A 13,679-nucleotide genomic window follows, 5' to 3' on the forward strand; every position below is an offset into this window, starting at 1 on the left:
CTCTTTCTTCAAAACTTACATAATGGGTGAAGAAACCAGGAGCTTTCCCACGATGGAAGATAAATTCTGCTTTCAAGTTTTTAAAAATCTATCTTTTCTTGCAGATTTTTTACTGAAGAAAACGGTTTAAGGTTGTCAACTTGAACCTTTGATAGTGGTTTTTATTTATGTAAGTAGAAGAAAGTGTGTATATGTGTATGAATAAATGTTATATTTTAAAGTTGACTTTTGGATAATAAAATACATCTTACTACTAGAGGCCCATTGCACAAAGATTCGTGCAATAGGCCTTCCTTCCCCTGGCTGCCAGCACCGGTTTTCCTCAGGCACCCAGGACCCAGGCCTTGGCTCTGACTGCTGTCTTCCGTCTTTGCCCTGGCTAGAACACCACTCCTGTAGCTCCCTCAACCCGCCGCCCTTCCCTTCATATCAGGCATCCCGCCCTGCCCTGCTGCTCTGCACCTGCATGCGTACTGCCCAGAGGCCCGGAGTGGCTGGGGGTGGGGCTGCCACCATCTTTGTCAGTTTATTTGCATACACACTCCTGATTGGCTTGTGGGTGTCGGGAAGTGATGATCAATTTGCATATTTCTCTTTTATTCATGCATGTAGATGATATAAGTTCATTTTTTGACCATTGTTAGTGGTACAGTTATTCTCAATTGAGTTATGGGCAGGGGAAGATTCTTTTCAGCTAATTCTCCAGCACACACACACCCCTCCCAAATTGAGAAACATGGCTACTCACCACTCCTTAGGAAACCAGGGTTTTTCAGCTGGGATTGAAAATTGGTTGCTGAAGACAACGCACACCTAAGTACAAAGGAATGCACTTTGTGACTGCCTTCCTGGCTAATTTCCTTTTCAATATTTATTATATTTTCTAAGTAAAATATTGGGGGCGAGTAAGGACTGGAACACAGTGCTGTTGGCTCAGACCTCCATAAAAATGCCTGTACTATGAGTTTGAAGGAACAGTGGCTGCAGTGTGCAGCCAGGAAGAATCTGAATTCACGAATTAGAATTGTATGTCTAGTGCTCTTGTGAAAGTGTGCTTAAATGTTGGTTCATGCATTCATTACAGGTGAGCTTGTGATCGTTCTGAGTAAAACCAAATTCTAGCCTGTAGAAATGCGGACATACTGACAGCCAGGGAAGCAGAATGCTCTTCAACTAAAGGAATAATGGAAGACCTTAGTCGCCCTAAAGGGTGAACTACTTTAAGTCTTTTGATCATTCTCTCTAGTGTGTAACTCGAACCAATTTCTCAGGAAAGACGCTTAAAGCCTTTCCATGTGGAATGTGAAATGATCACTGTCATCTATGAAATATTTAAAGGTCTGAACAAATGAGGCGAAGTGATGTATTTATAAATCCATCGAAGTACTGTCACCCTTGAAATGTTACATAACTGTGCAGTAGGAGACTTCACTCAGAGACCGTGTAGGTTCCTCTTACCCATCAGTCATCATGCTGGATTGTAATAAATATAAGGTTTGTGAATAAACCCATCAAACTGAGCTAACAGCCTGGGTGGTATCCATTAGATAAAGTCGAAAATGGAAGAATACTATTGGATTTTACTTTGGTTCAACTATACTAATTTTTTAACAGGGAAGTACAGTGGACATAATACTGATAGGACCTGCTCATGGGGTCTGGAGGGCTCACTTTGGGATGAATGGCCTTGCGATCTCCTGAGTATAAGAATAAGCAGGTTCAGAAGCCTGAAAAGATCTGATCTCTTCAAACACAAAAGTGTCTTTTTAGTAGCATCAGCAGTACCATTTATTTGTCATAAATGGATTATTTCCTATCTCTTTATTATTTCGGCATTTTATCATTTGAAACGTTTTTTAAATAAACATTTCTGAGTCACAAAACAAATGATAACAGTGGAAAAGTTTATTAGTTTAAAAAGTAATGCCACACAGGAAAGACACAAAAACAAACACTAGTTCAGTTGAAGTCTAAATAATTGCACTTATAGTTATACTAATTAATATATTGGATAAGAAGATCTGAGGTAGACCTTGAAGTGAATACATGAATGTGGGAAATGAAAAGAAATGTAGTTTCATTTTTTAAAAAATATAATTTTATTGATTTCAGAGAGACAGAGAGAAGGAGAGAGATAGAAACATCAGTGATGAGAGAGAATCATTGATCTGTTGCCTCCTGCATGCCGCATACTGGGGATCAAGCCTGAAACCTGGGCATGTGTCTAGAATGGGAATCAAAGCATGACCTCCTGGTTCATATGTCAATGCTCAATCACTAGCCACGCTAGCCAGGCAAATTTAATTTCACTTTGATTACATATAGTGTTACAATTTATCATTAAGAAATATTTAAACCATTGATATAGTATGTTTTGAATAATTGCTTATAATGTCTTACAATAAGGACATTTATATTATAGTTTGTGAATTTTTTCTTTTAACATTAAAATTATTATACATAAATAAATGAACAAATTGTTATATAATTAATAGTAAAAACTGATTGTTTTTGTCAATAAACAAATACAATATGCAGATAGCTCCCTGAATTTTCTGCTAATTTCCCCTGGATCCAAATCAATGGCAAAAGGACCCTTTATGATTTATTTTACATTTGAAAAAGTAGTAGCATTATGAAATTAACACAAACATACTTCTAAAATTCTTTTATATTTCTTCACTTTGAAAATCCTTAACTCTCCTATGACCAGAAAATTATTATAGCATCCTTACCAATATCAAAAAAGGTACCCAATTCCCCAATAATTGAAACTCCCCTCACTAATATAATAATCATTATATTTCTCTTCCGTCCACCTCTTATTTCTTGATTAGAAATATTAAAGATGCAATAAAAATTTAAATTATATTTAATTGCTTTGTTATTAAGTAAGTATTTATGTGTTTAAAACTGTATTAGAAACGTGTCCTACGTGGTTTGGCTCAATGGATAAAGTGTCGGCCTGCAGACTGAAGGTCCCAGGTTTGATTCTGTCAAGGGTACTTGCCCCTGTTGTGCGCTCGATCCCCCGTAGGAGGCATGCAGGAGGCAGCCGATCAATGATTCTCTCTCATCATTGATGTTTCTATCTCTCCCTTTCCCTTCCTGTCTGAAATCAATAAAAATATATTTTTAAAAAACTGTTTTTAGAAATATGGAAAAAAAGTTCACTTGATCAATTTTTCAAACAGGATTCATTTATTGTTTTGCAACAAATATTTATTGAATGCCCCCTATTGTCTAGGCACTGTTCTAGATGTCAGGGCTATAGCAGTGAGAAGAGGGGAGGGGGATGCATGTGGCCAAGACTAAAGAAAAGGGCTTGACAGGGGACCTCAGCCTGCCTTCCACACCTGGCAGGGCTTGACAGGGGACCTCAGCCCACCTTCCACACCCAGCAGGGCTTGACAGGGGACCTCAAGGTGCACTTCCCATCCTGGTGCTGGGCTAGGGGACCTCAGGCTGCTCCCCCCCGCCCCAGCGCCAGGCCGGGGGACCTCAGGCCGCGCCCCCCACCAGGTGGGGCTTGACAGGGGACTTAGGCCACACCCCCCACCAGCAGGGCTTGACAGGGGACCTCAAGGTGCACTTCCTGTCCTGGTGCTGGGCTAGGGGACCTCAGGCTGCTCCCCCCGCCCCAGCACCAGGCCGGGGGACCTCAGGCCATGCCCCCCACCTGGCAGGGCTTGACAGGGGACCTCAAGCCACGCTCCCCACCAGGTGGGGCTTGATAGGGGACTTCAGGCTGCGCTCCCCACCCTGGCACCAGGCCGGGGGACCTCAGGCCGCACCCCCCACCCCAGCACCAAGCCAGGGTACCTGAGGCTGCGCCCCCCTGCCTGGCAGGGCTTGACGGGGGACCTCAGGCCATGTCTCACACCTGGCGGGGCTTGATGGGGGACCTCAAGGCACACCCCCCCACCACAGTCTGGGCTGGGGGACCTCAGGCCATGCCCCCCATCCTGGCACTGGGCCAGGGGACCTGAGGCTACATTCATTCCCTGCCCTGTGGGGCTTGACAAGGGTGGGACTAGCCAGGTCTGGATCTATCCCAATGAGGGGGGGCACTGGCCGGGTCTGGGTCTCACGTGTTTTTGAGGCACATGTGGGTGGACGGGGACTTGACTCTGGGTCCCGTGGTGTGCCCTAGACTCTGACAGGAGGAAGGTTTTCATATACATTTTACTAATTTTCTTTCATCTCTGACACCTCTATTATAGAGAAAGGGCAAATAGCAATATTAAATTATTTCCTCTAATTAATCTCCTTTTAATGTGCACGAATTTCATGCACCAGGCCACTAGTCTTAAATAAGAACTCACTCACTATGCTACACAGCTGAAACCAATACAGAATAATAATGAAAGTAAACTGTAATTAAAAAATAAAATAATAAAAGTTAGAAAAAAAGTTTTGAAAGTTACAAAGCATCATTCTGGTGCATAAAAAAAAAAAAAAGAACTCTCTCTTTGATGATAACATTTAGGCAAAGATGAGAAGAAAGGGAAGTGGCTGAAGGAGCTGGTATTTGGTGGGAGTGGCCCAGACAGGAGCGAGCACAGGTGCACATACTTTGCAGGATGGGCTGGCGGGAATAGTTAAAGGCTGCTTTAACTACACAAAATAATTGATAAAAATTCATTTTTATTTGGAAAGTGTGCAGTAATAATCACTGAATACAGTTCTCAGCCATAGTATTCAAGCCCAGACACCACAAAATCATTGGATGCAATGATTTCTGAAGTCACTAGTACTTTGGTACAACAAAATAATGACCTAATGGGGTCTGTCAGGCACCACAGTCTACTCAGGAGCATATAGAAGAAAAACTCTATACTTAAAGTTTTAAGTTACATTCATAGCACTAGTCAAAACAGAGATGTATGTAGATGACAGACAAAAACAACCAAACGTGCTTAGCCTAGAAATGAGGACGATATCACTTAACGGTAGACCATTGGGATACATGAAGCACATCAGTGTTATGTCAGAACATTGTCTACTTTTGACACATTAAGCAGGGAAACTTACTTTTCTTAAATAATTTCAGAGAATCAGTATCTTTCACAAGGCTATGAAAACAAAAGCCCTATTTGTACAAGGAGGTTGTTGACTAAGTTGTAATATACTATCTGGAATATAATTGGACTCTGTAAAGAAATACAAGTAACATACAAAATGAAATAGAACTCTTTTTTTTCAGTAACTTGAAATATATTAAACATTTTCAATCAAATACAATGACCTCAAGTTGACTACCCATTGGTAATTTCCAATGTATCTACTAAAATTAGTTGTGTCCCCGGTTTTAGATTATGATTGTGATTTTTATTAGTTCTTAGTTTGTGATAATAGTGTCTGTTTATGAAATGGAATAAACCTTACAAACCAACTTCTTATATATGTTCACCATGGAGCCTGAAATGAACGCTGAGAGAAATGCAGGGCTTGTAAGTCCCACATGAGGAGAAACGACTAAGATACTTAATAACACACATGTGTCCCCAACTTGTTCTTTCGGGACAAGGCTGCCTCTCCGTGAGCATTTGAAAAAAATAACCTGGAGAATAAAAGATTAAGGATAAGCATGTTACTACACATCACGAGGGACACTATTTTGATGTGCCAACAGACATAAAGACAACAGCCACTGGTTAAATAAGAGACCTATTAGGTTAAGGACAGATATACCAGCTCCTACACAATTTCCTAAAGATCCTTAAAGACTAAGTCAGCTGAGGGATATTAGTCATGACTTTCACAATCTGTGGGAAAGAAAAGAACCTGAAAACATTTAAATGACTCAATCCAAAGATGATTCGTTAGTATTTTTTTCTTTAAAAGATGACACCCTTTAAAAGAATCCCACTAGTTTGTCACTGTTTTCTCTCCTCTCTATATATGACCATAGGAAATCTCCCTCTGCCCCTCCCCACCCCCTCCACACCCCCCACCACAGGTGGGGGGAGATTTCCTATCATCATATATGTGATGCTACTTCAGTTTATGAGGTTCCGATAAAGAAAATGTTCCTAAGTTTCCAAAAGTTTGATGCTAATAATGAAATATTTTTTTAGCTTAAATATTTTTATTAGCTTAGTTCTAAGGATAGACTCCTCTACTTGTTAGATAAAAGGGATGAATAAATATTTCCCATGTATCTACTTACAAAAACTCTTTCTGTTACTCTTTTTTTCCTACCTAAAAATCAACCTTTTAAGTATGAACTTCTCCATGTTCTGCCAGATCTAAGGGCTCTACTTAGACAACTTTTACTAGTAACTCTTATCTCTCTCTATAGTGCTCGTTCAACAATGTCATCATGGGTGGGTCTTCACCCAAGCGTTCTAAGAAAATAAGTTTATAACATTCCCTATATATCTAGCAGTAATTTTTTATCAGTTCTACTTTGTGAAACAAGTATTTTCATGGATTTATAAAGCATTGAGACAACACTTATCTCAGATAATATTCTATATCTACTGTCCCTGGTAAGAGCTCAGCACTCTCCCTGGAAATGCGTTTATATCACCTTGCTCACAAAATCAAGAAAAAAAAACATAGCTTTTGGTGAACTTTTAGACAACTTTTTTCAAATATAGACAGCATCTTGGCATCCTTAAAAAATGATAAAGCTTTCCCTAAAATACTTAAACATTCTAGGCATCCCTTAATGCTTTAAAGCTAGATAGTAGAGGACAAAAGTAAACTTTTAAAATCACTTTGGTTAACATCAGCTCTCAGAACCTCCATTTAAAGAGTTATTCAGTATCTTAGAAAACAGAAATTTTAATATTATTTCTTTAAAGTTTGAGTTTTAAACTCCAAAATTCTTTATGGATGAGGATTTTCCCTCGAATGGGTGAGTGTGATACACAATGAGGAAAGCATACGTGAACCCCCACTTTTTTTTATTCAGGTGAACAGAGATATGGGCAGTAAACAATCTTGTTTCATAGACACAAGTCTCCAGGTAATACACTATACCTAGTTGTACACTCTCTCTATCACACATATTTACATATTTCTCTATCTGCTGTGCTCACTATATTGGTGAAAATATATGTTTCATCAAATTTGTTGACTCAATTTTACAGTTTAAAAATATTTGGCTATTATTACTTTTTAATATAGTCATGTCCTTCTCTAGAGTCAAGCTTCTGTCTCTTACAAGGGCTGATTAAAACTCTTGCCCAGTTCATCCAACCTGATTGGTAGAGGGTAACTGACACTAGAAGCATAAGAAAGACACCCCCTGATACAAAGAATGACCCACCTGGTTAAAAACAACAGGTAAAAGGTTTACTTTAGAAAATGCTGGCTTTGAATTGTGTGCAGTGTGATAGCTGATACTATGGAAATGTTAGCAAACTGGCAGAGTGTGACTTGGAAAGAATTTTAAAACGCTTCTGTAGAGACCTGCAAGCTCAACTTCCAGCATTTAATATTTCCTCTGCCGATTCCTGACCTGCCACCCTCGTCATACCGAGACAAACATTATGTTCTCTCAACTATTTTTGATAAATTTTTCAAAGGAGTTTTCTTTTTTTACACAGAAAGGTAACCTTCTACCTATTCAGTTAAGAGTCTCAAGTAATGCTCACTCCGTGAGAAGTGAGCTAGGAGACCAGGAGACGGTGGTAATGGTCTCCGATCCCGATGACGTCCTTGAACCCTTTGCCAAAGACATCAAAGACCTTAAGCTGTGTCAATGTCTCTGTGAGCCCTTTCTATAATGACACTGTAGGAAGTGAGCTATAGGTTGGAGACAAATGTGGTCACAGAAGTATCCGAGGCACTGTGTTAGAGCAATGTAAACACTGAAACAGAGCAAACACTCCAGAAGTGGTTTCTATACCAGAAAGGAATGTCATGTACACTGTGAAGATTTTTTCTAAGATACAATTTGGCTTTTACTAGAGCATTTGGGAGATAATTAGTTACAGGGCTCATTTTGGCTAAACATATATATTGTTGTGGGTTAAAGGGGCTATGCAATCCTTTAAAGTAGTCTATATACTTCAGGGTCCCAAATCAATTTGAAGTTGTAAAATAAATAATACAGACTACTTAACTGGGAAATAATAAGAGAAGGAATTTCTATTAATGTTGACATAGAATTTGGGGTCAGATGTCAAACTTGACAGAGAAAGTATTTCTTAGGTCAAGCTTTTATAAGTAGAATACCACTACAAAGTAATTTTCTTGTCTTAAGTGTTGTCATACTTGAGATTATTACCCAATAATTGTTATTTTTACAGGCGTAGTTCTATAATTATGGGCATCATCACCCTCTGCTTCACGCTGCAACTATCAAATGACAATCTTAAAATAGACCCTGAATAAATGCTTGTTAAATAACTGACAATGACAGAAACTTGGCATAAGTGAGTCAATCATGTAACTGGAAAATCAAAAGAAACAAAAAGACATATCCAAAATAGAATACCTTCAGGATTTTCATGAAGGCTCAACATTCCCTATTATGGAAATGCAGGGGATATCACAATTTGGATCCAAATAAGACATTGACATAATGACCTCAAAAGTTCACCACATTTTGCTAAAACAATAGCTACATTGTCTCTGCTCACTTTCTTTCAAAAGAAGCATCTTTCATGGTAGCCAATAGCTTTCTATCCTCAGGGCACAGGTACTGAGGTCATGAAGAGCATCACGGAGAAAAACACATTGGAGGGAATACCCAAGCACCATCTGTCTCAGAACTCCACCAGGCGCTAGCCCACCCAAGTTTCCAGATTGCTTTGATCCATGGCACATTTCTGGGTCTAGTCCACACTAAGAACAGTGTTAACTAGACATTCCCTCAGATCTGAGTTCCTAAAACAGATTTGATACCAGATAGATGTTGGTAGGCAGAGGTTAAGGGGTGGGAGGAGCTGGGTTTAGGGTTTCCAGTGTCTGTAACTTAACAAAATGAGTATGCACCAAGTTGGGAAAATAAAGTTTAAATGGCAAAATTTTATAGTAAGAGGAACCATTCTGAAGAAAGTAAAAAAAGAAAACTTAAAGTGTAATGCCTTTGTTATTGATGAAATTCACTGAAATATTTAAACCATGGTTTAATAGGAATTGATAATGATAAGTAATGATAAGAATAGGCCAATAAAAAATACTTTGGAGATCATCTTTAGAAAGAAAAGGCAGCTTCTTGTGATAAAAAAAGTGATTAACCAATTTTTGGTGAGATATGATAGTTCCATTCCCAATCCCCAAATAAAGGTCAACTATGGGCATTTTGCCTTAGGCAAAATAAAAACAAGTGCTAAATACATTATAACATGGCATGAGTTATCATCAAGTCTTACGTGATTAGTGACATGAAAATTCAGACTGACCATAACATGGATCCATGATTATTCTGAAGTTGTTGGTCGACAAAGTGACACACGTGTTTTTACAATTGATTCAAAGCCAGAGTATGGGTTAGAGAAAAGAAAATTCGATTTAGTTTCTGGGATTTTGTAAATTGAAAAGAACCCCACAATTAATAGTCACTTTCTGTTTCACATCACCAGCATATTTATCTAAAAGAAATTAAGGTGAAATAGTTTTTGTTGACTGCATTTTTAAAAAGAGGTTTTTTAAATAAATAGCAATCTTTAATTTGTGCTTGTGACTATTTATCACCATTTGCTAAAAAAAAAAAAATGAAATGTGAAGCCGAATACTGAACCTATTTCTAAAATTTTGTTTGAAATGGAAACCTCTGGATCATCTCTTAATCCCAGCTGATAATGTCAACTTCTCATTGGCTCGAGTGAAAGTTGGCTAAGTGACTCTTCCAGACATCTGTAACAGATACATTTAATTTCATTTGTCCAAATGCCATGTTTCCATCCTTTCATTTTTCTCCCAGGGCATTTCTCTTGTACATTGTCATCCACAATCTTGTTCTTGTCTATCTGCCGTTTATTAATTATATGAAAGTGGCATTATTACACACTCTCCTACATTTTAGCAGAAGTCTGACATTCATCCTCTCATAACCTCACCACTAATTAAGTCATTCTAATACAGCGTATTGGGTGTACAGAATAATGTCATTGTTAATGATCCATTTAGAATTCTTTATTGTGTATCCATTTTTAACTATGTTTCCCCAATGCAAACCTAAAAGTAATAATCAGATTCTACATGTGAAGTAAACCCACTCTTTAAAAAAAAAAAAATCAACTTTCTATGTTCTCCCTTTGGTAGCCTATCCCTTTCTCCACTGTGACAGGGTAATTTTTGTTCTCATTTACAACTCCCTGTTATTGCATCTTGTGTACTCCCTTACACATTTGTCTTCTTTATAAAAAAACAACAAACGGGGCATCCATGATGGTGAGAGCACATTAGAAATCTTTGATCTCATTTGAAGGGGCCTCAGAAACAACTGTTCGATTCTTTTGAATACTGCTGACTATTTTGGTTTCTTAAAATACATTTTCTGGCAGAAAAAGAAAGATGTGCCTTTATGCATGGTCTACCCAACAATTGTGTGGTCAGTCGCTGTTTGGGGAAGTAATATTTGGGTGAGATCTGGATGATGAGTTCCTGTGTGAGGTCTAGCAGGTGCATTTCTTCTCTGCTGGTTTCTCCCCATTGAGCTTCCCAGAGTTTCCACCATTGACAGAGTCGGGGACTTGTGTCTTCTCTACACACTGTTCCATTCGCTTCATTATTAAGTCCAGAAGAGTTTCCACAGCTTTCTCCACATCTTGGCCAGTTGCTGCACTTGTTTCAAAATATGGTATGCTAGCATGGAAGAGATGAGAAATATTTTCGAGAGGAAGAAATCAGAAAGAAGGCAACAAGATGTACAAATGAATCACACATATGAAAATATGGCTGACAGAGATTGCACAATATTCAGGGTTTTGCTGGCTGAGTTGGAAAGCATCCCTGTTCTTACTCAGTGAATAACAACTGGTGAGCTGCTCATAAGTGTCAATATAACCAGTACTATGGGCAAGAAAGTGGATACAGGAGGTACTCAGGAACTTGAAGTCAAGGCACTGTAACTATTTTTTAAAGTTTAAGAGGGTAAAAAATGGTAAACTAGTGATCTATGTTACTTCCCTTCTAATCAATTACCTAGAAATCTGATTTAGGTATTAAACTGCCACTGAGTAGGATATTCATGTGACTATAGTCTATACTTACTTGGAATCAAAAGTTTCAAGAATACATGTACCATTTTAATGTTCTCAAGGACAATCCAAAAAGAATGGCAGGTGTGATGAAACTGCTTTAAATTAAAAAAATTATGACAAAGTCTGATTTGGAAGTCAATTTATAACTGCATGGGGTGCTTTAAAATTTTTCATTTGCCTTTAAGTTCATTGAGAATAAAGGCTGCAATATTATATCCACATCAGGTAACACCTTTAGAGGTTAGTAGCTATCAATTGAGAGGCACTCGTAGAGGATCGTGTTGAAGAACGTGAGTTCTGATCTCAGATCGCCTGGGTTCAATTCAGCTCTGCTGCTTACCAGCTTAGCGATATGGCCTCCCCTCAGTTATTAATCTCTCTATGCCTAATTTTCATATATAAAATGGGATAACTCTAGGCCTTCTACATATGGTTATGAGGGGTTAAATAAATTAAAATCTAGGAACAGTTGCTAGTACCTAATAAGTATTCAGTAAATGTTAGTTGCTATTATTAATGAGTAATTGATTTAAAATATCACATACATTCCTCTGGAAGATCTTTGTAATTCCTAGTATCAACCTTGTGTCCCTTCCCCATTACTTAGCATCAGTGTGCAAGGTTGGATGACATTGCCAGGTGACTGACTTACCTGTATTTGTCAGCCAGGTCCCGGGCTTGCCGTTCATTGACTTCCCTTTGGTCTGGTAAGTCTGCCTTGTTGCCAATTAATACTATATCTGGATTTTCACAATAAGCATTTGCTTGCAGTTGGCCTTAGAAAGAAAGCAGATGGAACCAGCAAGCTAGTTACAAACAAGCAATGTCAAATGACTGCTCATATGAGATTCCTAATCTAATTGTTTATCTCCAGCTTTTTATATTATATTAGCCAAGTAAAATGGACACACTGCCTCACAGGCTGCATGTGGTGAAGATCAATCATAATTTACGTGAAGCACCTGTATGAACACCTATCAGTGCTCTTCTCCATCTGAGGAAGTGCCCTCCAAGAGGGACATATTGTTTCATACCACTTGTTCCTCAAACATAAGTGGAGAAAACAGAACATGATTTTAAAGTACACAAGTTTGTTCTTTCCTTTAAGAGCTTAGGTGATGATCTAAGGGAGCGGAACATTTTTGAACCTTCACAAAGTCATGTAAAAGCAATTTTAAGATAGGAAACTTGGTTTTTGTCTTTGTTTTTCCAGGAAATGAGAGAGAGAAAGAGAGAGAGAGAAAGGGAGAGAGGGAGAGAGAGAGAGAGATAGAGAGAGAGAGAGAGAGAGAAGAAAGGAAATGATAAGAAATGTGTCAACCTATGGTTTGGAGGTTAGAGGGATCACTCTAATGTTATCACAAGGCCTGCTACATGCAATTTTGCCAAGGAAAAAGACAAAGGCTTAGCCTATAACATCGACAATTTGGGTGTTAGAAATGAAAGATTTTTAGACATAGCAATGAATTATCTTAAATCCCAATAGTATCCTTCTGAAAAACTTTTAAAACAAGGAAGAGGCTCATCTACCTTGATAAAGAATGAAGAAGTCATTCTCTGAAAGTATTTTTCGAATAATCTTATCTCCTTATTTCCTCAGAATCTAATAACACCAAAGTTTGAATAAGGAAATCCTATATAATAAAAGCCTAATATGCTAAGTGTCCAGGCATCCATTCAACCAATCAAAGCATAATATGCTAATGATATGCTAAGGCCACTCAACCACTCACTATGACATGCACTGACCACCAGGGAGCAGTCGACCAGTCACTATGATGTGCACTGACCACGAGGGGGAAGACACTCCGACTGATAGGTTAGCTTGCTGCTGGGGTCTAGCCGTTGGGACTGAGTGACACAGGTCGGACATGCCCTGGAGCCCTCCCCAAGTCCCTCCCCTACTGGCCAACCTCCCGTGCCTGCGCCCTCTCATAATCCAGGACCCCTCGGGAGATCTCAGAGAGCTGGTTTCGGCCCAATCCCGCAGGCCAGGAAGAGGGACCCTACTCATGCACAAATTCATGTACCGGGCCCTCTAGTACCGTGGTCGGCAAACTGCAGCTCGCGAGCCACATGCAGCTCTTTGGCCCCTTGAGTATGGCTCTTCCACAAAATACCAGGGCCTAGGCGAGTCTATTTTGAAGAAGTGGCATTAGAAGAAGTTTTAGTTTAAAAAATTTGGCTCTCAAAAGAAATTTCAGTCATTGTACTGTTGATATTTGGCTCTGTTGACTAATGAGTTTGCCGACCACTGCTCTAGTATAGTAATAAAAGGAAATAGAGACAGATCCTAGGATAATTACTCATTTCGAGAAGCAATATTTTTCCCCAAGGTAACAACTGTTATTGAACTCACATTTAAAGCAGTTATATACATTATTCATTACAAATAATATATAATAATGACATATATATTACATATAACAAATAAAATATTATCTTAGGTGCCACATCAAGTAAAAATAAAAATAGTATACTATTCTTCTGTGCTGACATATATTAATCTGGCTG

At 38.7% G+C, this 13,679-nt stretch overlaps 1 protein-coding gene across 2 annotated transcripts in view; it reads right to left on the bottom strand.

Annotated features, from left to right (window-relative positions):
• Positions 1 to 6,596: 6,596 nt before the first annotated feature.
• RAB27B (RAB27B, member RAS oncogene family) overlaps positions 6,597 to 13,679 on the bottom strand; it is a 136,130-nt gene continuing 129,047 nt past the window's right edge. The window contains exons 6-7 of one of the 2 annotated variants that reach the window (XM_080685916.1): positions 11,818 to 11,941; positions 6,597 to 10,767 (exon numbers count right to left, since the gene is read on the bottom strand). In XM_080685916.1, the coding sequence (XP_080542042.1) occupies positions 10,578 to 10,767; positions 11,818 to 11,941 (314 nt within the window). In that variant the 3' untranslated portion in view covers positions 6,597 to 10,577. The remainder of the gene's footprint in view (positions 10,768 to 11,817; positions 11,942 to 13,679) is intronic. The other variant, XM_080685917.1, reaches the window with a different exon arrangement.

Source organism: Plecotus auritus, assembly GCF_963455305.1.
Source record: "Plecotus auritus genome assembly, chromosome: 8".
Taxonomy (NCBI): Eukaryota; Metazoa; Chordata; class Mammalia; order Chiroptera; family Vespertilionidae; genus Plecotus; species Plecotus auritus.